This window comes from Heterodontus francisci, chromosome 8, assembly GCF_036365525.1.
Source record: "Heterodontus francisci isolate sHetFra1 chromosome 8, sHetFra1.hap1, whole genome shotgun sequence".
In the NCBI taxonomy this organism is placed as follows: Eukaryota; Metazoa; Chordata; class Chondrichthyes; order Heterodontiformes; family Heterodontidae; genus Heterodontus; species Heterodontus francisci.
This window is the reverse complement of record NC_090378.1, coordinates 6,171,793-6,199,561: the sequence shown is the minus strand read 5'-3', so window position 1 is coordinate 6,199,561 and position 27,769 is coordinate 6,171,793. Positions and strand designations below refer to the sequence as shown.

At 47.0% G+C, this 27,769-nt stretch overlaps 1 protein-coding gene across 1 annotated transcript in view; it reads right to left on the bottom strand.

Annotated features, from left to right (window-relative positions):
• The window catches only part of msh4 (mutS homolog 4), an 83,546-nt gene extending 63,620 nt beyond the window's left edge, over positions 1 to 19,926 (bottom strand). The window contains exons 1-5 of the mRNA XM_068038017.1: positions 19,917 to 19,926; positions 17,910 to 18,070; positions 12,883 to 12,993; positions 9,773 to 9,888; positions 6,062 to 6,235 (exon numbers count right to left, since the gene is read on the bottom strand). Coding sequence (XP_067894118.1) covers positions 6,062 to 6,235; positions 9,773 to 9,888; positions 12,883 to 12,993; positions 17,910 to 18,070; positions 19,917 to 19,926 — 572 coding nt within the window. The remainder of the gene's footprint in view (positions 1 to 6,061; positions 6,236 to 9,772; positions 9,889 to 12,882; positions 12,994 to 17,909; positions 18,071 to 19,916) is intronic.
• Between the last annotated feature and the right edge of the window lie 7,843 nt (positions 19,927 to 27,769).

Below are 27,769 nucleotides of genomic sequence, written 5' to 3'. Positions count from 1 at the left end.
CAGTCCGACATACTAAGGATCAGCAAATCCTTTTATGCTGGGCTGTATGATGCGAAGCCCACAGACAGCAGAGCCTCCCAATCCTTCCTGTCATCTATCACAGAGGTCTTAGATGACAGCAGGAGGGAGAGACTGGACAAGCCGCAAACTCTGGACGAGCTGACAAAGGCCATCGAGTCCTTCGAGACAAGTAAAACTCCCGGAAGCGACGGCTTACCAGTTGAGTTGTACTCGGCCCTGTGGGACTGGGTCGGCCCGGACCTGCTGGAAGTATACGAGAGTATGCTCCTGGCCGGCAGCATGTCAGAATCCATGAGGAAAGGCATCATCACCCTCATTTACAAGCGGAAGGGGGAGAGGGCAGAAATCAGAAATTGGCGGCCCATCTCACTGCTTAATGCTGACTACAAGATTCTGTCCATATGTCATAGCCAGTCGAGTCAAGACTGCTCTGGAGTTGGTGATCCACCCCAATCAGACCTGTACTGTACCCAGCAGGAAGATCTCTGATAGTCTCGCGCTACTCAGGGATACGATCGTCTATGTACGGGACAGGAGGGTGGACACCTGCCTCATCAGCCTGGACCAGGAGAAGGCTTTTGACAGGATATCGCACACCTACATGATGGACGTGCTTTCCAAAATGGGGTTTGGGGAGGGAATCTGCAATTGGATCAAACTGCTCTACACAAACATCAGTAGCGCAGTCTCAATCAATAGGTGGGAATCGGAAAGTTTCCCGATCCAATCTGGAGTCAGACTGGGCTGTCCTCTCTCCCCGGTCTTGTTTATTTGCTGTATTGAACCCTTTGCTGAGTCTATTAGGAAGGATGCGAGCATAAGAGGGCTGACAATCCCAGGCAGTGGAGGCACTCAGTTGAAAACCTCACTGTACATGGATGACGTCGCCGTCTTCTGCTCGGATCCGCTGTCTGTGCGCAGACTGATGAGCAGCTGCGACCAGTTCGAACTGGCCTCAGGAGCCAAAGTTAATCACGGCAAGAGCGACACCATGTTCTTTGGGAACTGGGCTGACCAATCCTTTGTCCCCTTCACCTTCAGGTCAGACTAGCTGAAGGTGCTGGGGATACGGTTCCGAAGGGCTGGGGCGTGCATCAAAACCTGGGAGGAGCAAGTAGCCAAGGTACAACACAAGCTGAGAATGTGGGGGCAGCGATCTCTCTCCATTGTGGGTAAGAACCTGGTTATCAGGTACGAGGCGCACACATTGTTGCTGTACGTGGCGCAGGTCTGGCCCAAACCCACTCCTGCGATGTGGCGGTCACCCGAGCCATTTTCCGCTTCATCTGGGGATCCAAAATGGACCGGGTCCGGAGGGACACGATGTTCAAACCTCTGGATAAGGGCGGGAAAAATGTACCGAACGTGGCCCTCATCCTGATGACTACCTTCGTGTGCGGCTACATCAAGCTGTGCGTAGACCTCCGTACGCAAACTCCAAGTGTCACTACGTTCTGAGGTTCTATCTGTCCCTGGTGTTGCAAAGGATGGGCCTGGTCACATTGCCGCGGAACGCTCCATCCAGTTGGACCGTGCCGTACCACCTATCCTTCGTGGAGCAGTTTCTGCGGGAAAACACCTTTGACCACCGATCCATCAGGCAGTGGTCTGCACGGAATGTTCTCAAGACCCTATGGGAAAGGAGACGGTGGATCCTGTCGGATGGTTCCCCGAGCAGACCGCCAATGTCATTTCGTGGAATGCGTCATCACCAGAACTCTCAATCAAGCACCAAGATGTAGCTTGGCTGGTGATGAGAAGAGCCCTCCCCGTCAAATCCTTCCTACAACCCGAAGTCTCACCACCTCCGCACAATGCCCCCGCGGTGGCTGTGGTGGGGAGAGACAGTTGCCCACATCCTTCTGGAATGTGTCTTTGCAAAGCAGGTGTGGAAAGAGATGCAGTGGTTTTTGTCGAGATTCATCCCAAGCAGCTCGATAACACAGGAGTCTGTGCTCTACGGGCTGTTCCCAGGGGCGCACACCGAGACAAACATCAACTGCTGCTGGAGGACTATCAATTCGGTGAAAGACACTCTTTGGGATGCCCGAAACTTGCTGGTCTTCCAGCGCAAAGAGTTGTCCATGACCGAATGTTGCAGACTGGCACATTCCAAGGTCCAGGACTACGTGCTGAGGGACGCACTAAAGCTTGGGGCAGTCGCAGCAAAGGCTCAATGGGGAGCGACCACTGTATAAGGTCCCCCCACCAAGCTGAACTGAGGGGCTGGATCCATGGGAAACCCCTCGAACTGTATTGGGAAATTTTTCCGCCCCAGTACAATGCAGCGAGCGGCTCACCGTCTTCCAGCAGCTCCCACTGCTGCTGGCGACGTCCAAGCCGGTCATCCTAGGCGGTGACTTCAACTGCATCATCGATGCAGCTGGACGATCCGGCAGAGACGACAGCTAACTGGACGCTACGTCCAGATTCCTAATAGAAACTGTTAAAGATGCCAAACTGCACAACATCTTCAGCAAACCTGCAGACGGAGCGCCGCGTGGATACACATGTTCAAGAACGGAAGAGTCTGCCCATTCCAGGATTGACTTCCTGTTTGTGTCCCATGCTGTCACAGTCAAATTCACTGACATCAAGCTGGTGCTCTTCTCCGACCACTGCCTCTTACTGGCCGACTGTCACTTACAGGACGACCAGCGGGTTGGCAGAGGGATGTGGAAGCTCAATGCGACACTGCTGACCCCAGAGAACGTTGAGGAACTCAAAAGGGATTACAAAGCTTGGAGGACCGTGAAACGCCTCTTTGAGTCTCCAGTTCACTGGTGGGAGGCGATCAAGGAGAACATCAAGAGGTTCTTTATCTTCAAAGGTGTTCAGAGGGCGAGAGAGAGACAGAGGGAAATGTCCCGACTCCAGAAAAGCATGCAAAATCTGCTCTGGCTGCAGTCGATGGGGGTCGAGGTCAAGGAGGATCTCCAAGAGGTGAAGAGCCAGCAGGCCTCGCTCTTTGCCACAGAGGCTTCCAAGATCATCTTCCAGTCCAGAGTCCGCTCCATTGAGCAGGATGAGACGTGCTCGCGTTACTTCTTCCAAAAGCTACACAGAGAGAGCTCCGTGATCCGAAGCCTGGAGGAAGAGGATGGCTCGGTGACGTCTTCGCAGTCCGACATACTAAGGATCAGCAAATCCTTTTATGCTGGGCTGTATGACGCGAAGCCCACAGACAGCAGAACCTCGCAGTCCTTCCTGTCATCTATCACAGAGGTCTTAGATGACAACATGAGGGAGAGACTGGACAAGCCGCTAACTCTGGACGAGCTGACAAAGGCTGTCAAGTCCTTCAAGACGAGTAAAACTCCCGGATGCGATGGCTTACAGGTTGAATTGTATTCGGCCCTGTGGGACTGGGTCGGCCCGGACCTGCTGGAAGTATATGAGAGTATGCTCCTGGCCGGCAGCATGTCAGAATCCATGAGGAAAGGCATCATCACCCTCATTTACAAGCGGAAGGGGGAGAGGGCAGAAATCAGAAATTGGCGGCCCATCTCACTGCTTAATGCTGACGACAAGATTCTGTCAAAAGTCATAGCCAGTCGAGTCAAGTCTGCTCTGGAGTTGGTGATTCACCCTGATCAGACCTGTACTATAGCCGGCAAGAAGATCTCTGATAGTCTCGCGCTACTCAGGGAAATGATCGCCTATGTACGGGACAGGAGGGTGGACACCTGCCTCATCAGCCTGGACCAGGAGAAGGCTTTTGACAGGATATTGCACACCTACATGATGGACGCGCTTTCCAAAATGGGGTTTGGGGAGGGAATCTGCAATTGGATCAAACTGCTCTACACAAACATCAGTGGCTCAGTCTCAATCAATGGGTGGGAATCAGAAAGTTTCCCAATCCAATCTAGAGTCAGACAGGGCTGTCTTCTCTCCCGTCTTGTTTGTTTGCTGTATTGAACCCTTTGCTGAGTCTATTATGTCCGTTCACAGACTGATGAGCATCTGCGACCAGTTCGAACTGGCCTCGGAGCCAAAGTTAACCACGGCAAGAGCGAGGCCATGTTCTTTGGGTACTTGGCTGACCGATCCTTTGTCCACTTCACCGTCAGGTCAGACTACCTGAAGGTGTTGGGGATATGGTTCGGAAGGGCCGGGGCGTGCACCAAAACCTGGAAGGAGCGAGTAGCCAGGGTACAACATAAGCTGAGCATATGGGAGCAGTGATCTCTCTATTATAGGTGAGAACCTGGTCATCAGGTGCGAGGCGCTCACATTGTTGCTGTACGTGGCGCAGGTCTGGCCCATACCCCACTCCTGCGCTGTGGCGGTCACCCGAGCCATTTTCCGCTTCAACTGGGGATCCAAAATGGACCGGGTCTGGAGGGACACGATGTTCAAACCTCTGGATAAGGACAGAAGAAATGTACCCAACTTTGCCCTCATCCTGATGACTACCTTCGTGTGCAGCTGCATCAAGCTGTGTGGAGACCTCCAGTACCCAAACTCCAAGAGTCACTATGTGCTCAGGTTCTATCTGGTCTGGTGTTGCGAAGGATGGGCCTGGTTACATTGACATGGAAGGCTCAATGCAGTTGGACCGTGCCGTACCACCTATCCTTCGTGGATAGGTTTCTGCGGGAAAACACCTTTGACCACCGATCCATCAGGCAGTGGTCTGCACGGAATGTCCTAAAGGCCCCACGGGAAAAGGAGACGGTGGATCCTGTCGGATGGTTCCCCGAGCAGACTGCCAAAGTCATTTGGCGGAATGCCTCATCACCAGAACTTTCAAACAAGCACCAAGATGCAGCTTGGCTGGTGGTGAGAAGAGCCCTCCCCATCAGATCCTTCCTGCAACCCGAAGTCTCACCCCCTTCGCACAATGCCCTCGAGGTGGCTGTGGTGGGGAAGAGACGGTTGCCCGGTTGCCCACCTCCTTTGGGAATGTGTCTTTGCAAAGCAGGTGTGGAAAGAGATGCAGTGGTTTTTGTCAAGGTTCATCCCATGCAGCTCTGTAACACAGGAGTCCGTGCTCTACGGGCTGGTTCCAGGGACGCACACCGAGATAAACATCAACTGCTGCTGGAGGACCATCAATTCGGTGAAAGATGCCCTTTGGACTGCCCGAAAAATGCTGGTCTTCCAGTGCAAACAGTTGTCCACGACCGAATGTTGCAGACTGGCACATTCCAAGGTCCAGGACTACGTGCTGAGGGACACACTAAAGCTTGTGGCAGCCACAGCAAAGGCTCAATGGTGAAAGACCACTGTGTAAGGGCCCCCCACCAAGCTGAACGGAGGGGCTGGATCCATGGAAAACCCCTCGAACTGTATCGGGGAAATTTTTGTTCGCTTTAAAACGTTTATGGCCTCATAATTTAACCCTTTTAGTCCTGGTATCTGCGCTGCAGTCCTTCCGAGGTCAATATATCCTTCCTGAAGTGTGTGCCCAGAACTGAGCGCAGAACTCTGAATGGGTCTAACCAGAATTTTATATAACTGTAACATAACCTACACCCTTCTGTAAAGGTCAACATTCCATTTGCCTTTGAAATTATTTTTTGCACCTGTCCACTATCTTTTAGTGATTTATCTACTTGGAGCCCTAAATCTGTCTGCTCCTTCACATTTCCTAGCTTCTCACCATTTAGAAAATACTCTGATCTAACTATCTTAGCTCCAAGTGGATGACCTCACACTTTCATAAAGAGTAAATAAGGAGAAACTGTTTCCCCTGCCAGAAGGGAGGGTCAGTAACCAGACAGCACAGATTTAAGATAATTAACAAAAAAACTGGGAGGAAGGTTAAGGAGAATTTTAATTTTGCAATGAATTGTTGTGATCTGGAATGCATTGCCTGACTAGGCAGAGGAAGCAGATTCAATAGTAACTTTCAAAAGGAAACTGGATAAATACTTGAAGGGGGAAAAAATTACGGGGTCATGGAGAAAGAGCAGGGGAATGGGTACAACCAAATTGATTTTTCTCCGTCTAACTTCAACCTGGTTAAAATGAGTAGCTATTTTCACTGAAACCTGGAAGATTCCTCCCTCAAATAACTCGCTTCGTTGTATACCTGGGATCCCTGTTGTTAATGATCAGTTCAAGCTGCTGAGCTGAGGCCGAATCTATCATCGCTGTCTGTTCGCTCCCTTTGAAGATGACTTTAAGGGACTTTGGCGCGTAAACCGTATTCTGGATAAATTCAACATACTTCAGCAAGGCTGCAGCTGCTGCCAAACAGTAATACCTGCAAATGCAACAGTAAAACAAGTTCTTAGCTTTATCATGCCTCAATATTTCCCTTTGGTCCTTTTCATCCCAGCCCAGGTCTTTATAAGTTGCACGTAATTACATACAATTATCAGCACACAAAACAGGCCATTTGACCTAACCAGACCCATGCAAATATTTATGCTCCACTCAAGTTTCCTTCCATTCTTCATCATCTAACTCCATCAGCATATCCTTCTATTCCTTTCTCCCTCATGTGCTTTTCTAGTTTTCCTTTCCCTTAAATGCATCTATGCTATTCGACTCAACCATTCCCTGTGATAGTGAGTTCCACATTCTCACCACTCTCTGGGTAAAGGATTTTTTTCTGAATTCCCTATTGGATTTTTTGGTTATAAACTTATATTGATAGCCTCTAGTTTTCTCTTCCCCACAAATGAAAACGCTCTCTCTGCGTCTGCTCTATCAAAAGCTTTCATAATTTTAAAGACCTCTATTGTCACACCTCAGCCATCTCTTTTCAAGAAAAAAGTGACTCAGCCTGTTCATCCTTTCCTGATAGGTATAGCCTTGCAGTTTTGGTGTCATTTCTAAATCTTTTTTACATCCCCTCTTGTGTCTCCATATATTTTTTATAATATTGTCATGCATACAAGAAGCGTGGTGATGAAAAAATACAGACTAAAACTGGAGAGTTATAAAAATTGACTTTACCTTTTTAAAAAATAGACAATGCTGCTAAAAATGTCCGCCGAAGATAAACAAAGGTGGCCTTTCTATATATTCAAACTGTCTGACAGGGACAAAGAATACCTTCAAAGCTAAAAGGTGTCAATGACACCCATCCTAAAACATTCCTGAATTGAATGGGTTCTTCTGAAACAAAGAAGATCTGAAGTAGCCACATCCTGGGCCACTGTCAGCCACTGCAGGGAAGAAAATCCCTGTCTCCCAGCAGAGGAAAGATATAACAAACTTTTACCTTAAAAAGACAGCCCTAGAGGGAAAGAGAGAGAGACAGAGAGAGACACTCAGAATGAAACCTCACCGAGAAGCTTGTTTCCAGCTAAGGGGCTGAAAGAAATCCAGCAAGCCAGAAGGGAAGCACCTGCTGTAGAATTCTGCAGCTTTACTAATGCAACAGCGAATTAGAAGTGATCCATTGTCTTCAACTGAACTTTCAACCAAGAGAGAAACCTACAAACACCTCAGGCCTGCAACCAACGAGAACATGACTTCTGAGATAAATAATTGATCTTTTACTTTAAACTTACAGGAAAACCTGTCGCCTTCTATTTATTTGACAAATAAAACACAACGGGTTAAACCCTAATAACAAAAAACACTTGCTGCGGTCAGGTGGCACCCCTCACCACGTGGCCGTAACAATATGGTGACCAGACTGCATACAGTACTCCAAGTGAGGTCAAACCAAGGGCCAATACAAGTTTAGCATAACATCTCTACTTTTCAATTCTATCCTTTATCAACCTTAGTGCTTAATTTGGTTTTAACGGCCTTATTAACTTGTGTGGCTACTTTTACTGATTTACATATTTACACCCCAGATCACTTTGCTTCTCTACTTATTTAGATTATTTTCCAAGTAGTATGTGAATTCCATATTTTTCTTACCAAAATGTAAAACCTCACACTTATCTCTCTAGAAATAAACACACTTATCTATATTAAAATTAATTTGCCAATTAACATAGTAAAGAAAATCCCAAGGCGCTTCACAGGAGTGTTCAGTCAAAATTTGACATCAAGCTACGTAAGGAGATATTAAGTCAGGTAGCCAAAGCTTGGTGAAAGAGGTAGTGTGTAACTGTAACAAAAAGGGGAGACACAGATGATCTGCTTACAGACTTCTGTCAAGGCAGCTCTAAACAAGCAGCCAGATGGGAAACTAGGGTAATTCTTGCTCTGATTTGATTTCTTCTTCTTGGGAAAGTGAATCACCTCCAGTCAGCTGTTCCTCACAGAGCGACTGGAGTCAACGGACCCAGTGCTTGATGCAGCTGCTGACTGACAGAAGCACCCACCATTGGCATGAGTACCCCATTGGTTACAGCCAGGAAAGATTAGCCAAAGCTTACGCTCCTTATCACTATCCAGCGTAGACTTTGAATGAGGATCGGATCAGGCTCAGCTATGAAGCCCATGCAACTGAAAACCTGCCGATGGTCCTTGTTAATAACAGACACTTTGCTGGCGTGCCACGTGCTGCCAGTATCCATGGAACCATGGCCAGAATTTTACGGCCTCCCAACGAGCAGGCTGGTGGTAGGGGGTGCGTAAAATTGAGTGGGCATTCTCTACCCCCTCCCACCTCTGCTGCAATTTTATGCAGGGCAGCAGTGACGAGAAACGGCCCACCCGTCCCAGGCTAATCAAGGCCCTTAAGTGGCCAATTAACTGCCACTTAAGGGCCTCCTACCACTGCCGTGGATATTTTACCCTGGGGGTAGGGGGGTAGGGCGGACGGCAAAGGCCCCAAGAACCCCATTGGCGACCTTCTTGTGGGCTTGGAGGGGGGGAGCTGCCCCAAAGCCCCAACCGCCCCCACCGTACAACACTCCAAACCCCCAATCAACCCCCCTTTGCCTCACCAGGGCCCGACCAATTGTCCCCAGCAAGGCCCCAAAAAGTATCTGAGCTCCAAGGCCGTCCTTCACCTTGCTTGTAATGGCTGGGTGTGGTCCCAGGAGTGGCCACCGCTCCCAGTGGAGCTGTTGGGACTAAGAGCTACCAGCCTGCTGATTGGCCGGCAGTTCCATTAGGTGGGACTTCCTGCCTCAAGGAGGTGGAAGTCCCACTCAAAGCCAATTAAGGGCCTGGAGAGCGAGAAATCCCAGCATGGCTCCCCAAGTTCGATAGAGGCGGACTCACCCCCGACTTTGCAGCCAGTGGGCAGGGCCTCCTGCCCAACGTTAAATTCCGGTCAATATCTGCAGTGGAAAGCCAATGTCTTTGGGACAGGAGGGGAGTAAATCAACAAAAAAATTCTATACAACTCACGAAAGACTCTCGGCTTTCAGTCAGGGCATCATGGGTTGAAGCCCACTTCAGAAACTTGATCACATAATCCAGGCTGACTCTACCTGTGCAGTACTGAAGGACACTGCACAGTCAGAAGTGCCACCTTTCCAATCAGATGTTAAACCGAGGTCTCATTTGCCCTCTCAGGTGGGCATAAAAGATCCTGTGGCACTTTCTCAAAGACGAGCAGGGGAGTCCTACCGAATGTCTTTGTAAATAATTATCCCTGAATCAACATCACTAAGACCAATTTTGTGGCCATTATCTCGTTTCTGCTTGTGCGATCCTTCTGGGCATAAATTGGCTGCTGCAATTCCCTGCATTAGAACAGTGACTACTAAAAAAATACTTAATTGGCTGTAAAGCGCTTTGGGATATCCTAAGATCGTAGCACTACAGAAATGTAAGTTCTTTATTTTCTTTAGCAGTATCTATTAATAATATCTCGCTGTTAAACTGTTAGTGCTGAGTTTCAGGCCACATGCCTTTAATCCTAAACTTAATTCCATACTTCATCTGAATCTCCATTAGCACGGTGCTGAACTCAGGAGTACAAAGCTGCTCAATATATTCCAGTCCCTTTGTTTCATTAAAGTACTTTCTCTGAACAGTACTCAGAGCTACACTCTGTGGGAAAAAGAAAGAAAATGTTCAAGTGCTGGAGAGAATTCATCAGTCTTTTGTTTGCAACCTCACATATTGGCTTCCCTAGTTTACATCAAACTTAGCAATAACAAGTGTACTCACTGTTTCCACACAATCATCATGCATAATGATTCAATATCAATTGCATAATCAACTGCAGACTAACTGCAAACACAAGCTTTCCAGTACTTTAACTCCATCAGTTTTTTTTTTTGTTCAGTTTCTTCAATTAAAACTGGATATACAACCCAGATTAATGTTCATTATAAAATGTCAGATGGCTAACTTTCCCCTTAGCACCACCTCAGCTGCCCATCTTTGTAACTTCCTCCAGCCCAACAACCCTCCGAGATCTCTGCACTCTTCCAATTCTGACCTCCTGTGCATCCCTTTTTTTTTAATCAATCCACCATCAGCAGCCGTGACTTCAGCTGCCTAGGCCCTCACCTTGGGACATTTTTACAATGTTAAAGGTGCTATATAAATGAAAGTTGATATTGTTTGTTGCTGTAAAGGAGAGATGTACATAACATTCCTCGTCTGAGTCCTTTGCATGACCCAAGCACATTTCCAGCACTGGCCTACCCTCTGATAGGGCCTTACGTTAGGATCAGGGGTGGGGTTGCGTAGGCTCCTGGACCCCTGCATCAGGCCTCCTGGATAGCAGCAGCTAGCACCCCCTTAAGCCCTAGATAATCTGGGAGGAAGAACATAAGAAACAGGAGCAGCAGTTGGCCATACAGCCCATTAAGCCTGCTCTGCCATTCAATAAAATCATGGCTGATCTACCTCAATTCCAGTTTCCCACCCCATCCCCATTTCCCTTGATTCCCTTAGTGTCCAAAAATCTATCGAACTGTCTTGAATATAATCAATGAGCATCCACAGCTCTCTGGGGTAGAGAATTCCAGATTCATAACCCTCTGAGTGAAGTAATTTCTCCTCATCTCATATCTAAATGGCCAAAGCCTCACCATGAGACAGTGCCCCATAGTCTCTCAGGTAAGGGGTAACAGCCTTTCAGCATTTACCCCTTCAAGTCCTCTAAGAATTTTATATGTTTCAGTTGAGATCATCTCTCATTCTTCTGAACTCCAGAGAATACAAAATGTGGTGGGGAGGTGGTTAAAAAATACCTGCATCAATCTTCATTCTTCGGGCTTCTTCTAAGATCCCTGCAGTTCCACTCAGGATCATGTCACCAGCTACATTGTCAGGTTTCTTAGGGTGCCCTCCTAATGGGCACTCAATGGGCAGGCATGAGCAAAGTACACTGTAATGTCCACTAATCTTTCTGAACTGGAACTCGTTGATTAGATCTTTCAAAGAGCCGGCACTGGTATGATGGGCCGAATGGCCTGCTTCTGTGCTGCATGATTCTATGAATTTCACAGAGGTAAAGAGTGACATGTTACAGCCACATGCTGTGACGTGGGTGTTTCCCATTGTTCAACTCCGTGCCAGATCGCAGCAAGTGTATTTGTATTAAGAGCTTAGCCCCTTAATGTTTTATTTTCCAAATAACCAGACAGCGGCAAGTTTTCTTGTAGGCTTTAAAAACAGAAAGTCAATTGTTTATTGATTAATATGCCTTATCTCTAAACTTTCGCTACTGCATCCACTAGTATTCGCTCATGCGTGCAGACGCACACGAATAAGCAGATAAAGAAGGGAAAGAAGGTGGTTTTTAGTGGGGGGAGAAAGGTTACAATAAACTTGTTGAATTCTCTTGAGACTCAAGTTCTAGATAGTTGCAAGCCTGAAATAATTGTAGATTTCTCTCTTGACTGTAGGTTCTGTTGAAGATGGAGGGTCACTTCCAGCTCTCTCTGCTGTATAATGTAGATGTCAGATTTGTTCAGCAGAGCATGTGCTTTTTGCCTTGCTGGAATGCCAGCTGTTACAAGTAGCTTCCCCTTCTAGGTCATTCTCTCTCTCTCTAGCTGTCTTTTTTAAAGATAGAACTGTATCACTTCTCACCTCCTGTTAGGAAACATTCTGGTTTCTTCCCCATGGTGATTGCACTGCCTAGAATGTGGCCACCAAACGTCCTTTGTTTTAAAAGACATTCAATTCTGTAATCTTTTTAGGATAGGTGTAAGATGAGTTTCATTAACACCTTTTGGCTTTGAAGATTTGTCCTTTGTCTTTGTCAGACTGTTTGAACACACAAAAGGCTAATCCCCTTTTTCCTCAGTGGCCATTTTGGACCACTGTTCACTTTTTAAAATATAATTTCATTTTATAAAGACAAAGTCCGTTTTTTTCATAATCCTTCAGTTAGCCCTTGAATCGCACTTCCGATGAACGTGTCAGATGTGTAATATAACAACAACTTGCATTATTTTTACCTATTTTATTTATTGCACCTTTAACATTCTTACTGCTCTCTGAGTAAATACTTTTCTTCTGAATTCCCCATTTGATTTCTTGGTGACTGTCTTACATTGATGGTTTCTAGTTTTGCTCGTCCCACAAAAGAAAACACTCTCGCAATAAAACATTCCAAGGTGCGGTCAAAGAGATAGGCATTTTGGACCTTCTTAAAGGAGGATAGAGATGTGGAGGGGTGAGAAATGTCCTCATTCAGTGAAAAAGTAGCTATTAATTTTTCATTTCATAAATATCATGATATCAATATATAAATTATGAATATACATTATAAAACAGCACATCATAAGCAGGAGGTTCCCAATTCAGCTCTCACTCTGTGCTCAGTTGGTGCATTTCAGCCAAGTGCCAGCTGGATCACTACAATCAGACTCAGCACCCCTGAGATAGGGAGTGAGAAAAAATGACTGAAGGCACTGATGCCAATGGTGCTGCGAAGAAAGTAAGGGATGCCCTAGAGGCCAGAATTGTAGGAATTCAGAGATCTCAAAGGGTTGTAAGGCTATTATAACAATACCTATTATGTTGTCCAAATATCAAAACACAGATCAGAAATAGTGTTGACAGGCTCTGCATCATTCTTACTTTAAAGTTTTCTGTGATAAGAGTAAACAGTTTGGTCCCACTTCCTTTATCACAGGTGGTATTTGGCATTATGATTTCTAAAGGTGTTAAAATCTGCAACTTGGTAATAACCTGTGAAACAAGCACAATGCAAGAAATGTCCTCATTCAGTGAAAAAGTAGCTATTAATTTTTCATTTCATAAATATCAATATATCAATTATATAAATTATGAATATACATTATAAAACAGCGCATCATAAGCAGCAGGTTCCCAATTCAGCTCTTGATCTGTGTTCAGTTGGTGCATTTCAGCCAAGTGTCAGCTGGATCACTACAGTCAGACTCAGCACCCCCGAGATAGGGAGTGGAAAAAAATCTGGCAGGGTTCCTGCGACTGAATACTATCCAGTGAATCTAGCTGGAAAATGCATGTGTGGACATATGGAAAAGGATGGGACTTGCCCATGGCAACGATGATTCCAGAATTGTGAGGTTATGCCTGTTAGGAAAGGATGAACAGTCTGGGGCTCTTCACTCTTGAAAACAGAAGGCTAAAGGGTGACCTAACAGAGGTCTTTAAAATTATGAAAAGTTTTGATAGAATAGACTCAGAATGAGTGTTTCCAATTGTGGGGAACTGCAAACCTACAGGCTGTCAATATTCACGAATAAATCCAATAAGGAATTCAGAAGGAACTTCTTTATCCAGAGTGATTTGAATGTGGAAATCACCAGCACGGGGAGCAGTTGAGGTAACTAACATAGATGTATTTAAGGGGAAGCTAGATAAACATGAGGGAGATGGTAATAGAGGGTTATACTGATAAGAGTCATAGTCGTACAGCATAGAAACAGGCCCTTCGGCCCACCGCGTCCATGCCGACCATACTGCCTATCTATACTAATCCCACCTGCCTGCATTAATTCCATATCCCTCTATGCCTTGCTCATTCAAGTACCTGTCCAGATGCCTCTTAAATGTTGTTACTGTTCCTTCCTCCACCTCCTCCTCAGGCAACTCATTCCAGATTCCCACTATTCTTTGTGTGAAAAATTTACCTCTTTGATTCCCCTTTAAATCTCCTCCCTCTCACCTTAAAACTATGCCCTTTAATTTTAGTCACCCCTACCAAGGGAAACAAACTTTGGCTATCTACCCTATCTATGCCTCTCATAATTTTATATACCTGTATCACGTCCCCTCTCAGCCTCCTTCGCTCCAGGGAAAACAGACCCAGCCTATCCAATCTCTCTTTATAGCTCAAGCCCTCCAAACCAGGCAACATCCTTGTGAATCTTTTCTGTACCCTCTCTAGCTTAATCACATCTTTCCTGCAGTGTGGCGACCAGAACTCCACACAGTACTCCAAATGCGGCCTAACCAATGTAATGTACATCTGTAACATGACGTCCCAACTCTTGTACTCAATGCCTCGGCTGATGAAGGCAAGCATGCCATACGCCTTCTTCACCACCCTGTCTACCTCTGTTGCCACTTTCAGGGAACTATGTACTTGCACCCCAAGCTCACTCTGCTCAACAACACTCCCCAGGGCCCTGCCATTCACTGTATATGTCCTGCCCTGGTTTAACTTCCCAAAATGCATCACTTCGCACTTGTCTGCATTAAATTCCATTTGCCAATCCCTTGCCCACTTTCCGTTTTTCTATATCCTGTTGTAACCTTAGACAACCTTCTTCACTGTCCACTATACCACCAATTTTGGTGTCATCTGCAAACTTACTAATCATGCCCCCTACATTCACATCCAAGTCATTAATATATATGACAAACAACAGAGGGCCCAGCACCGATCCCTACGGCACACCACTGGTCACCGGCCTCCAATCTGAAAAACAACCCTCCACTACCACCCTCTGCCTCCTATCACCAAGCCAATTTTGTATCCAATTGGCTAGCTCACCCTGGATCCCATGTGTTCGAACCTTCTGGAGCAGCCTACCATGCGGGACCTTGTCAAAGGCCTTGCTAAAGTCCATGTAGACAACGTCCATCGCCCTGCCCTCATCAATCCTCTTGGTCACCTCCTCAAAAAACTCAAATTCGTGAGACATGATTTCCCACGCACAAAGCCATGCTTCCTATCCCTAATCAGACCTTGCCTTTCCAAATGCATATAAATCCTGTCTCTCAGAATCCCTTTCAATAACTTTCCCACCACTGATGTAAGGCCTGTAATTCCCTGGCTTATCCCTGCTGCCCTTCTTAAATAAAGGCACAACATTAGCTATCCTCCAGTCTTCCGATACCTCACCCATGGCTAACGATGATACAAAAATCTCTGCCAGGGCCCCAGCAATCTCCTCCCTTGTTCCCATAGCATCCTCGGATACACCTGGGGATTTATCCACCTTAATGCCCTTCAAAACCTCCAACACCTCTTCCTTTGTAATGTTTATATGTTCCAGGATATCGCTGTTCCCTCCCTTGAACTCATTAGCTTCCATGACCTTCTCCATGGTAAATACAGACATGAAGTATTCATTTAAGACCTCGCCCATTTCCCCTGGCTCCACACATAGATTACCACACTGATCCCTAAGGGGACCTACTCTCTCCCTAGCTACCCTTTTACTCTTAATATACTTATAGAATCTTTTAGGATTCTCCTTTATCTTATCTGCCAGGAAAATCTCATGGCCCCTTTTCGCCCTCCTAATTTCCTTAAGTGTATTCCTACATCCCTTATACTCCTCGAGGGACTCACTTGATTCCAGCTGCCTATACCTGACATATGCCTCCTTCTCTGTCCTGACCAGACCCTCAATATCCCTCGTCAACCAAGGTTCCCTAAACTTGCCAGCCTTGCCCTTCCACCTAACAGGAACATGTCGGTCCTGAACTCTTCCTCTCTCACTTTTAAAAGCCTCCCACGCCAGACGTCCCTTTACCTGTAAACAGCCTCTCCCATTCAACTTTTGAGAGTTCCTGTCTGATGCCATCAAAATTAGCCTTCCCCCAATTTAGGACTTTAACCTGAGGACCACTCCTATCCTTTTCCATAACTATCTTGAAGCTAATAGAGTTATGGTCACTGGTCCCAAAGTGCTCCCCCACTGACACATCAACAACCTGCCCAGCCTCATTTCCTAAGAGGAGGTCGAGTGTAGCCCCTTCTCTAGTAGGGCCATCCATATACTGCTTCAGAAAACTATCCTGGACACACTTAACAAATTCTTCCCCATCTGATCCCTTGGCACGAAGGCAGTCCCAGTCAATATTAGGGAAGTTAAAATCACCTACTATTACAACCCTATAATTCCTACACCTATCGGTGATTTCCCTACATATATGCTCCTCCAATTCCCTCTGACTATTGTGGGGTCTATAGTATAATCCCATCAAAGTGATCACCCCTTTCTTATTTCTAAGTTCTACCCATATGGTCTCGCTGGACATTCCCCCCAGGAAGTTAGATGAGAAAAAGTGGGAGGAGGCTCAAGTGTAGCCTAAATGCAGACATGGACTGAATGGACCAAATGGCCTGTTTCTGTGCTGTATATCCTATGTAATTCTATGTGATACCCTTCACAGTGGGACAGCCCCCTGAAGCTCATTATCGGGGACCACAAAGCCAGATGGGCACTTAGGTGAGATACCTGAGGATGGCCGGTGCCAAGGAAACCATTACCCCAGAGTCAGTAAGGCAAGAGCAGGTGTGGAGGAAGATCTGCCTGTTGCCTTGATCATACATTTCAGAATTTTAAAAAAAATCAAGAATAATTTTAGCATGTTTCTCAAGAACATATTTTACACACACAAAAAAAAACCTAAACTTAATATGCATTCCACAGTATCATGCACTGGCTGTGAATATTTAACAAATATATATTGTCTGCTGTATTAGTTGTTGCTTATCTGTAAGATTAGTTAAGCAAATACTGACTTAGTGGTTACTGACACTGAACTATGCAAGAGATTTGAGAGTTCAAATTATATCATGACAAGTTCTGGAACTGATTCAATACATCTGGTAATTCATGGACAAGCGCCAGAAAAAATTACCATGCACAGTTTATAAAAACTCAACTGCTTTATCAATGTCCTTCCCAGTCTGGCCTTTATGTGCTTTCAGGCATAGAATTATACAACACAGAAGGAGACTTTTTGACCCGTCATGTAAAGTCTGGCTCGGGTATAAAATTAAAACCCGACCTGGGCCTGGTCCTTTAATTACTTTTTGCGCCCAACCCGACCCGACATGAATATCGTTCATCCGTTCGGGCAGCAGGCTATTCTTGCAGATGGATTTGTGGGAAATCATGGGTAAGCCTGATCCCGTGACTTCCCAGAAGCAGCACTGACCAGCCCGACCTGAGCCAAGCCCGAACGCTGGACTCAGAATATAGACCCGACCAGAACCCGACACATATAGTCGGGTCTCATCAGGTTCAGGTCGGGTAGCCAGGTTTTACTGTCACGTCTATGCCGGCTCTTTGAAAGAGCTATCCAATTAGTCCTATTCACCAGCTCTTTCTCCATAGCCCTGCAAATTTTTCCTTTTCAAGTATTTATCCAATTCCCTTTTGTAGGTTGTGACTGAATCTAACTCCACTGTCCTTTCAGGCAGCGCATTCCAGATTATAACAAGTTGCTGTGCAAAAATAATTTCATCGCGTGCTCTGCTTCTTTCGCCAATTGCCTTAAAACTTGTGTCCCCTGGTTGATCTTCCTGCCAGTTTTGCCTTATTTACTCTATCAAAACCCCAGTTCCATTAATATAAAAGCATCATATAGTTGATCAGTGGAGGATGACATTTTTTTTGAAATGCGTGAGATTCTCCCAAGGTAGCGTATGTCACATTTATTGCCCATCATTTGTTGCCCTGAGTAGATAGTGAGCCTTCTTCTTGAACACAGTAGCAGCTGGATGGGAGACTGCAAGATGTCCCAGCACAGACACAATGGGCCAAATAGCCTCCTTCTTGTGCTGTAAATTTCTGTGATTCTATGTTAATGGTTGAGTAGTTTACTGAAAGCATGGGAAGTGCAGCAAATGAAGATTTTTTTGTTAAATTTATTACCTTAGTGTATGTAGTGTTGTCTGCAAACTGTGACAATATTAGCTCAGGGCTCTTCAGGTCAATGCTTGCCATTCCTATTTCACCCCGAGCAAGCCCACGGCCTTCTACTACAGCCACAATTACCGAAGCAACATGAGCTGAGACTGCAGAAGAAGAAGTAACTGTACAAAAGAAAATGTGTTAGGAATACCACGAATATAGCAGTGGAACATTACTGCACTGTCTATAATATTGCACTTTGAAACTTTTCATTAAAAAGTTATTACGTCTGTGAGTCCATGCAGAGATAACAAGCTCCGGACTAATGAAAAGCAAACTAAAATGGGAGAAATATCACTTTAAATGTGGGTTATTAATCTGACTGCAGTCTTATCTAAAAAGTGTCTTTGCATTAAAAAATTCCTTCTTTTCAGTGTTTCACCAGATGTTTAAATTAAGACTTGTATTGGATTATGATTTTGGGTGGAGGGTGAATATAATGTGATACACAATAAACCACAATTGTATAGGACAGGTTGGGTGGATCAGTTAGTCTCTTTCTTTCCTAATGCATTTATATAGCATCATTCACCATCTCAGGATGTTCCAAAGGACTTTACAATTTTGAAGTGTAGTCTTTGTTGCAATGTAGAAAACGCAGCAGCCAATTTACGCACAGCATAAGCAGCAATGAAATAAATGACCAGATAACGTTTTAAGTGTTGGTTGAGGGATAAATATTGGCCAGGACGACAAGGAGAACTCCCTTGCTTTTTCTTTGAATCATGCAGTGGGATCTTTTACTGCCCTTAGAGGGGCCTTCGTTTAACATCTCATCTGAAAAATATTGAAGTGCTCCCTCGATATGCACTCCAGTGTCAGCCTGAAGTTTGAGCTCAAGTTTCTGGAGTGGGACTTGTAGCCAAAGACTCAGAGGTCAGAGTGCGACCAAATGAGCCATGACTGACACTAGTTCTGCTAATGAGGAAAACCTACACTTTGCTGGTTCTTCTACAGCTTAAAACACTACTTTAATAAAAACTGTCCTCTGCTATACTAAGTATAATTTATACGTTATATGACGTTGGTAAGTAAACTAAATTGCTACTTGAAAATAACAAGTGAAGCTGTAAAAACATATACTATTTACCACGCATCCTGGGACATCGTGAACCACTCTATAAAGTCGACTGCTCTTACAACAGGAAAGTAAGCTCTGAAGAGGATGCAAAGAAGTTGCAAAAGGATACAGACTGGTTAAGTGGTTGGATAAGAAGGTGGCAAGATTGAGTATAATGTGGGGGAAATATGAAATTATCCATTTTGGTAGGAAGAATCAAAAAGACAATTTTTTTTTTAAGATGAGAGACTAGTACATGTTGGTATTCAGAGGGTTTTGATGGTCCTTATACATGAATCATAGAAAGTTAACATGCAGGTACAACAAGCAATTAGGAAGGCAAATGGTATATTGGTCTTTATTGCAAGGGGGTTAGAAGAGAAAAGAAAGGATGTCTTGCTGCAATTATATAGGGCTTTGGTGAAACCACACCTGGAATAATGTGTGCAGTTTTAGTCTTCTTACCTAAGCAAGAATGTACTCATCTGAGAGAAGGATGCAACCAAGGTTCACCAGATTGATTTCTGGGATGAGAGGGCTGTGCTAGGAGGAAAGACTGAATAGACAGGCCTATATTGTCTGGTGTTTAGAGATTGAGAGGTGATCTCATTGAAGTGTATAAAATTATTAGAGGGCTTGACAGGGTAGATGCTGAGAGGCTGTTTCCCCCTGGCTGGAGAGGCTAGGACACAGGGGGCTGGACTTTACAGATCGCCCGACGTGGGGGGTGGGGCCATGGCGGGGGGGAACCGGAAAATGCCTCCAGGAGAGGCCCGCCACGCTCCCCGACACTGGGAAGGCCCAGCCTCTTATTGCCATTGGTGGCAAGGCCTCGTGGCACCCCTCCCCCCCACCCACCCGCTGCATGGCGACTAGAGCCAAATTTAAACATGCAAAGCGCTACTTACCTTTCCGCATTATGCATCCCACTGTCACTTCGGAAAGACTTTTGAATATTCAGGTGAATGGGCGTCTCTCACGTGCCTTCCCATTTCCGACTGATAAAAGCCAGCGGGACAGAAGTTGCAGTGCTCGGAGCCTGTGAAGGTTAGTGTTGCGAGACAGGTCTCAATTCTGCATGCATGTGTAAGAGCTGGGAGGGGGATGGTATTACCAGGGGCACAACTCAGCATTGGTCAAAGGAGGTGGGATACTATTACCAGGGGCACAACTCTGCAGGCAAGAAGGGGGGGTAACGCATACCCTCCTTCCGTAAAGGGGGGCACATTGTGCCCTTGAATGTTTGTGTGAGTGAAGTGTTACAACCAGGTGAGGAAGGGGGTCTCATGGTCCCCTTTTGCCCCTTCTCTGATTTGACCGAATCAGGGTTTATCCTTGTTTAACAGTAATTGAACTTAGCACCTCAGTGAGTGAACTTAGCACCTCAGTGAGTGCTTGCTCCTGTTCCTCTAATATCGTTGCAAATGAACCAGACAGGTTTTCTTGAGTTTAAACAAGCAAGATGTAACTTTATTACCCTTATCACTCTAAACCGGTTACTAAAATATGCTACGCATCCATGCTCAGATTCATGAGACACACACACACATACAAATAGATTACAGAGGGAAACAGACTTGGGTGGTTGGAGTAGTCCGAAATAAATGGAATTTAAATACTGAATCGTAGTCCCAGAGTCCTGAGCTGAAATTGTAGCCCTGAAGTCCTCACTGGGCCACGTGCACGGTTGTAGGTTTGCTCTCAGGCTCCAGAAGGCAGAAGAGGGGGTTTTATCCTTGTCCCCTAGTTGCTGGCTGTGCTGGTCTGTAGGTTTGAGGCTTTAGTCGTTTCAGTCAAGCCTTCTCTGGATCTTTACTGTTCCCTTGATGGCTTCCAGTTAGTGTCTGCTTTCTGACTGACAAAGCTTAGCCTCTCCAAAGCTGCACAGTAATCACATGACATTCCCAAATCTCTTTGTTGCGTTAGTGAGGCCCTTCTGGAAAATTCTTTGAGATTCAAGGCACCATACCTTAAGCTGTTCAGTCACACTTGGAGGGGTTGGCTCTTTCAAAGTCAATGGATGTCGATGGCTCTTGACGACCGTGTTGACAAAGCAATTTTAGGTAATTTAATCAGCGAGCACCCCATTGTTCTGGCTAGGTTGAATCAGTTATGTTGTCTCCCGTCTAATCATTTGGTATTTCAAATACAAATGTTCATGGTTGCCCGGTTACTCTTTTTAAAAGAAGTTATTTGTAAGAATTTTCAGCAAAAGTCTCAGGCAAAGTTCCAATCGATGAAATTAATATTGCCCATTTGGCATGTGGGTTTTCATACCAGAAGGAACAACAAAACTCCAGGATCTCTTTGTATGGGGTGGGTGCCATAAATGGTAGGCATTTAAAGGTAATCTGGCTGGTGGGCCTATCGATGCAACTGCAACAATCTGAATGTAGTTATGCTGTGCCACTCTTAGTGAAGCTAAGATGGGCAACGCCATGCCATGCCACATAGTTGATGCATGAAAGCATCTGATGTACCAATCAACATCATTCTTTACCCTGTTCGCTGCCTCTGAAGGAATGAAGGAACCAAGTTTAATTGCAACTTGGAGATGGGTATGACACACTCTGTATTCGTTGATCCATTTGTCGTGAGCAGCCATATGCACCGCAGGCAGAACCAAGAGCAGGTGCAGCCAACGTGAAAGTCGTGAGCAGCAGCAGCCCACCACTATAGAACACCGCTACAAGACATACTTGCAGATGTCTGAGCACCAGTGTCAGAGGCAACTGCGGATGTCAAGAGAGGCGCTGGCACATCTCTGTGCCCTGCTGAACGATGACCTGCAGCCGATGGGCTTCAGCGGACATCCTATGCCTGTGACCCTCAAAGTGACAGCGGCTTTTAACTTCTACGCCTCTGCATCATTTCAGGGACCCACTGGCGACCTATGTGGGGTGACACAGTCAGCAGTGCACCACTGCATCAAGGACGTCACCGATGCCCTGTTCCAGAGGGCTGGTGACTATGTCGCTTCAAGACAGATACTGAGAGCCAGGCCCCGAGGGCCATCAGATTTGGCTCCATCGCGGGATTCCCACAGATGCAAGGGGTTATAGGCTGTGCCCATGTGACCATCAAGGCTCCCACTGGGCAACCAGCTGCATACCTAAACTGAAAGGACTTCCACTCGCTCAATGTGCAGCTAGTATGTGATCACAAGCGCTTTATGCAAATCTGTGCCTGCTTTCCAGGCAGCTGTCATGATACCTTCATCCTGCACCAGTCCCAGCTGCCACTGCTGTTCAATGAACTGGCTCACATCGAGGGGTGGCTTCTTGGAGTCAAGGGCTACCCTTTGCAGACATGGCTCCTGACGCCAGTGAGAAACCCCACCAGTGATGCAGAAGAGAGATACAACGCCTGCCATGGCACTAAAAGAGCCACCAGTAGGCAGGCGATCAGCATGCTGAAAATGCGCTTCTGCTGCCTGGACAGATCGGGTAGTGACCTGCAGTACAAACCGGAAAGGGTAGCTCTTATAGTTGCTGTTTACTGTGCTCTGCACAACTATGCACTAAATAGGTGGGAGGCCTTGCAGGATAAAGAGAGACATGAGCAGGACTCCTCCTCGGACCATGAGAACACAGAGGACTTGCAGCAGGAAAGGCGCATGGGAGGAGAGAGCATCCAGGTGCCACATGCAGGGCGAGCAGAAAGCAAGGGAAACACAACACCTTATTGATCAACGGTTCTCCACGCCATAAAGTCTACCATGTGCTCTGCAAGCTGCACAGCACCCTTGTTCACTTATTGTGCAGCAGTCCGCATCTGCAACATTTTTGTCTCCATTACTGGCAGCAGCATACTGAGCCATTGTCCATGTTACTGCATCCGTGATGACGCACATTCGTAATGCTGGCATGGCAATGATGTTACTTCATACATTGGCAGTTCTGAAAGGCCAATGATGTAATGGGAGGAGGTACGATCGGTACATGCTGGCAAATGTCATTGACGCAGTAAAAATGAAGGACATGTTAGTAAAGAACATTTAGTGATTTAACTTTTTACAGTGTAGTGTCACCCATGCAGACCCATTTGTGTCACGGTGTTTTTTTGAAACGTTTGTGGGTGCTCCTTCACGGTGCCACTTCTGCGCTAGCAGCTTGACTGGTGGTAGGCTCCTATCAGAATGCTGTTTGATGACTTCGGCAGTCATGCTCTGTGCGCACAACGCCCGGAGGACCCTGGCTGGCTGGGGGAATCCTGCATCAGGGCAGAGCTCTCCACAGACATCGTGACTGCTGGAGCTTGACTCATCGGCAGAGGGGCCGGTGTCCACAATAGAATCATCTTGAGGGGGGACCCCAGATATGGCGCGCAGGTTCGCCTCCTCCATCTCAAGACTCATTTGAGCCTCTAGGCTCTCCCATGTCCCTGGTCCCTCTCTCACCTTGCCACTGCTGCGTGGAACTAATGGCCACGCGAGGAATTGCAGGTCAGCGCGAATCAATGGAATCTGGCTCTCCAAGATGGCCGCAGTCCTCTCCATGGATGAAGCCATGCGCTCAAATGCCTGGGCCATGGCAGTTGTGATGGCCTGGATGGTCTCCCCCATCGTCCGCTCAAGGCTGCGCATGGCCTGTGGCATCTCCACCAGATGTTGCCATGACGGCTGCTGCTGCTCCAACATGCCCTATGCTATTGACAAGAGAGGGTCATCAGTAGCCTGGGGCTCAGCATGGGCCTGGCCACCCACAGCCTCCAAATGTCAGGGGCCTCAGCTGTCTCTACCTCAGTCAGCTGCTCGAGCGCATGTGCAGTGCTTTCACTAGCGCATTCCCACCAAGGTGAAAGTATCTGCGCTGGTGGAAGGTGCAGGGGTGTCATGGGACACTGCGTCCTCTGAGCATGGCTCTTCCTCAGAAGTGCGGGAGGAGTCCTGGGTCGTTGGGTTGGATTCAGAGCGTTGACCTGCAAGATACAATGTGAAGAGCACACTGTCAGTCTTTATGGTGCGCACGCAACAATTGTCTCAAACAATAAAATTTTCACACTGATCATTGTGTATATCAAATGGCTGTCTGTTCAACCAGGACCCCAATCTCAACGTCACCAACGGAACGGTCCACATGGATTTGCACGAGTTCCAGAGCCTCCTCCTCAGCCTGTATCAGTGGTCGCACATCTGGCACTCCTCCACCAGTCCTGTTTGCCTCCCGTGCACTATGGGCCCTCTTTGCCTGGAGGAGCAAGGAGGCAGAGATTAAGCATTGCAAAGCAACAACACGACACATGTCATAACAGGGGTGCTGGGCCCAAAGTTGGGAAAGGCTCAGCCTGCTCTACTGAGTGAGCCTGTCATATAGGTGTCATGCTCTGAGCAGCAGACAATGGTGAGTTCTTTCATACATGTATGTAACATCATTCCTCCCTGCCCGACCTCCCTGTCTTTGGCATGGCAGTGGCACACATGTGCCACTCTGTGTGGGGACACCCAGGTTCAGAGGAGCCATGAAACAAAGTGCCACTTGCCGAGGGCAAGAGATCGTTCACCCTGTTGCAGCACTGCACCCAGTCCCAGTGACTGGGCCCATGGCTACTAACCTCCTCTGCCATCTCCACCCAGGCTTGCTTGGTCAGGCAGGAGGGCCTCTTCTTACCATTGCTGGGGAAAAGGACCTCCCGCCTTGCCCGCACAGCCTGGAGGAGACTGAGCAGGGAGGCATCGCTGAACCGAGGGGTCACCCTGGATCACGCCTCTGCCTTCTTCTGAATGTTCAACGGACCTCGGTCTCAACAGGTTTCGCAACAATCTTCACTTCGCAGCTGCAGCAGCAAGGTTGTATTTCTGATTTGTAAGTAATGCAGGGCTGGCTGTCGTTTAATTAGGACGCCAGCACCTGCTTTCCTGTCCCTGGCGCCGATCACGGCAGCATCTACCCCACCCCTAAACGTCATTGGTGGGGGGGTGGTTGCAGCACAACCCGTGCACGTTAATGATCTGCCGTGCTGAATATCGCAGCGGCTCTGTGATGAGCAGTCCACCCATTTTTGGAGCTTGCCGTGATTGGCGGCGCCCTTATAAAATCCAGCCCAAGGTCTCAGAATAAGGGATCGACCTTGTAGGGCTAAGATAAAAAGACATTTATTCACTGAGAAGGTTGTGAATCCTTGGAATTCTCTACCCCACAGAGCTGTGGATGCTCAGTCTATAAGTATATTCAAATTGAGATCGATAGGATTTTTAGACACTAAAGAAATCAAGGGATAAGGGGAGAGGGTGGAAAAGTGGCGTTGATGTAGAAGTTCAGCCATGACCTTACTGAATGGCAGAGCAAGCTTCAGGGGCCGTCTGGTCTACTCCAGCTCCTATTTCTTATGTTCACATTCTATCTTTGAAACATGTACACTGAAATATATGTACTGTCTACTTCTTACTTCTTAGGCAGTTCCTTGGGATAGAGGGTGACCTGCTTCCACTGCCGCTCAATGGGTTCTGAGATGGCTGATAAGTGTAATGCATGATCTGCAGACTCTGCTACATGAGGGGCAGATGGTGCTTGAAGGGTTAAGTAGATGAGTAGCTTGGAGGTTTGTGTGCTCCCTCCAATGCCTCGACTTCGTCTCCGCATGTTCCCAGGTGTAAGATGCCTGCCCGAATGAGCTTTCTCCATCGAGGATGATCACGAGCCAGGGACTCCCAGGAGTTGACAAGAATGTCTGATCTCTTCAGGGATGCTTGGAGGAAATCTCTAAAGTGTTCCTGCTGTCCTCCTGGGAGTCTCCTGCCACAACCAAGTTCTGAGTCGAACAGCTGCTTCAGGAGTCTGGTGTCAGGCATGGGAACAACATGTCCCGCCCAACAGCTCAGGTTTTGGGAAATTAGTGCTCCAATGCTGTGCAGGTTGGCTTGAGAAAGGACACTGCTGTTGGGCCGCCTTTCTTGCCACTGGATCTGGAGGATCTTGCACAGGCACCTCTGGTTGTACTTCTCCAGTGCTTTGAGGTGTCTGCTGTAGGTTGTCTAAGTCCCTGAAGCAGATAGAAGTGCAGGGATCACGGCTTCCCAGTAAACAATGATCTCAGTCTCTGTAGGTAGGCAGTGGCGTAGTGGACTAGTAACCCAGAGACCCAGGGTATTTCTCTAGGGACATGGGTTCGAATCCCACCATAGCAGAAGGTGGAATTTGAATTTAATTAATAAATCTGGAATTAAAAGCTAGTCTAATGATGGCCATGAAACCATTGTCGATTTTTGTAAAAACCCATCTGGTTCACTAATGTCCTTCAGGGAAGGAAATCTGCTGTCCTTACCTGGTCTGTCCTACATGTGATTCCAGACCCACAGCAATGTGGTTAACTCTTACATGCCCTCTGAAATGGCCTAGCAAGTCACTCAGTTGTACCTAACCGCTACGAAGTCAATAAAAAGGAATTAAACCGGACGGGCCACCCGGCATCGACCTAGGCACCAGAAACGACAATGGCAAACCCAGCCCTGTCGACCCTGCAAAGTCCTCCTTACTAACAACTGGGGCTTGTGCTTAAGTTGGGAGAGCTGTCCCACAGACTAGTCAAGCAACAGCCTGACATAGGCATACTCACGGAATCATACCTTACAGACAATGACCCAGACACTGCCATCACCATCCCCGGTTATGTCCTGTCCCACTGGCAGGACAGACCCACCAGAGGTGGTGGCACAGTGGTATACAGTATGGAGGGAGTTGCCCTGGGAGTCCTCAACATCGACTCCGGACCCCATGAAGTCTCATGGCATCAGGTCAAACATGGGCAATGTAACCTCCTACTGATTACCACCTACCGCCCTCCCTCAGCTGATGACTCAGTACTCCTCCATGTTGAACACCACGGAGGAAGCACTGAGGGTGGCAAGGGCACAAAATGTACTCTGGGTGGGGGACTTCAATGACCATCACCAAGAGTGGCTCGGTAGCACCACTACTGACCCTGCAGGCCGGGTCCTAAAGGACACAACTGCTAGACTGGGTCTGTGGCAGGTGGTGAGGGAACCAACACGAGGGAAAAACATACTTGACCTCGTCCTCACCAATCTGCCTGCCTCAGATGCTTCTGTCCATGACAGTATTGGTAGGAGTGACCACCGCACAGTCTTTGTGGAGACGAAGTCCCGCCTTCACATTGAGGATACCGTCCATCGTGTTGTGTGGCACTACCACCATGCTAAATGCGATAGATTTTGAACAGATCTAGCAATGTAAAACTGGGCATCCATGAGGCGCTGTGGGCCATCAGCAGCAGCAGAATTGTACTCAACCACAATCTGTAACCTCATGGCCCGGCATATCCCCCATTCTACCATTACCATCAAGCCAGGAGACCAACCCTGGTTCAATGAAGAGTGCAGGAGGGCATGCCAGGAGCAGCACCAGGCATACCTCAAAATGAGGTGTCAACCTGGTGAAGCTACAACACAGGACTATCTGCGTACCAAACTGTGTAAGCAGCATGCGATAGGCAGAGCTAAGCGATCCCTTAACCAACGGATCAGATCTAAGCTCTGCAGTCCTGCCACATCCAGCCGTGAATGGTGGTGAACAATTAAACAACTAACTGGAGGAGGTGGCTCCACAAATATCCCCATCCTCAATGATGAGGGAGTCCAGCACATCAGTGCGAAAGATAAGGCTGAAGCATTTGCAACAATCTTCAGCCAGAAGTGCTGAGTTGATGATCCATCTCAGCCTCCTCGTGAAGTCCCCAACATCACAGATGCCAGACTTCCGCCAATTCGATTCACACCGCGTGATATCAAGAAACGAATGAAGGC